At 58.7% G+C, this 1,221-nt stretch overlaps 1 protein-coding gene across 1 annotated transcript; it reads left to right on the top strand.

Annotated features, from left to right (window-relative positions):
- Nucleotides 1–657: 657 nt before the first annotated feature.
- ROMO1 (reactive oxygen species modulator 1) lies at nt 658–766 on the top strand (the record flags this gene model as incomplete). Its single annotated transcript, XM_010139034.1, has 1 exon — nt 658–766. A coding segment is annotated over one exon (109 nt), but the record flags the coding sequence as incomplete, so codon positions are not given.
- Nucleotides 767–1,221: the final 455 nt, after the last annotated feature.

Below are 1,221 nucleotides of genomic sequence, written 5' to 3'. Positions count from 1 at the left end.
AAGTGCATGAAGCTCCTTAGATCCCACAGACAGCACAGTGCTTGAAAGCCAAATATTCTGAGACTTCCCTGAGCAGGAACGATTCTTTCTGGTTTGGTCTGACCCCGGTGAACGGCAGCTGGGGAACTGAAATGCCTCTGGACCCCTGAGGCCTTTCCGGTCTCTCCTGTGTTAAAAGCAGGGTAGACAGTGCTGCTTTGGGGTGGTGGTGTCACAGAGTCCTGCCACTGCGGCCGGGCAGGATGGTAACACGGCAGCTCGGACCCCTGTGATCTCGGGCAGGTCAAATACCTGGACAGCACATTTTTCCTACCCCCAGTGCCGGGTATCTGGGGCAGGGCAGGTGAAGCTGTTCCTGCTGGTGGCCTGGCAGGAGGATGCAGCATCAGCCGGTACTGCCACAGGCAGGAACACAAGCGGGCCGTTGGCGCGGGCCCCGCCGGCGTCCCGAAGAGCAGAGCCCCGGGAGGTTTTGCAGTAGCTCAGGCGCAGGGTGCTGCAGCCTGGCACCCCGTGGGGGAGGCAGTTCCACGGCATTAGAGAGAGGCGTGTGGTTCAGGCGCTCCGGGAACTGCTCGCTGGTGCTGGCGGGTGTTTCCTGCTGCAGGTCCGCTGCCAGTCAGGCTTTACGTGCTTCCTGCGTTTTCTTTACTGCAGGATCGGCATGAGAGGACGAGAGCTGATGGGTGGAGTTGGCAAGACGATGATGCAGAGCGGAGGGACGTTTGGGACATTCATGGCTATTGGTATGGGAATCCGCTGCTAGCGTGCAGCTGGGGCTCCAGCCGTTCCTATCTGTACCGTAATCAAATCTCTAGATACCTGGAGGCCAGAGCTCCGCCTGGAACAGTGACACACCATCCTCCTAGCTCTGCTGATTGTAAACATGCTTTTTACCAAATTTCTACTCTTCTCCCATCTCTTACTCCTGCAGCAATGAGAATTAATAAACCTTTGTACGACGTTAAAAGTTCCTGTGTCACAGCCTGAACCCAGCGCAGGCGTTTCTCCCACTGGCGCTCCCGGTGTGGGGTGTGGAGCCACGGTGTTCCCCAGTCCAGCAGAGGTCCCCTGTGCCTCACGTGCTGCCAGGTTCCTCTTGCCAGAACGGGTGGGTCAGAGCTGCCCCCCTTCCTGCGCTCCAGGTCGTGAGAGCAAACGGCGTCACAGGGAGCAAGGGACCCCAGGAGGGCTTGGGCAAGTCCTGTACCTGAGGGCAAG

Source organism: Buceros rhinoceros, unplaced genomic scaffold, assembly GCF_000710305.1.
Source record: "Buceros rhinoceros silvestris isolate BGI_N320 unplaced genomic scaffold, ASM71030v1 scaffold26546, whole genome shotgun sequence".
Taxonomy (NCBI): Eukaryota; Metazoa; Chordata; class Aves; order Bucerotiformes; family Bucerotidae; genus Buceros; species Buceros rhinoceros.
Note: the sequence above shows the minus strand (reverse complement) of the source record. Positions and strands in the feature narration are given on the sequence as shown.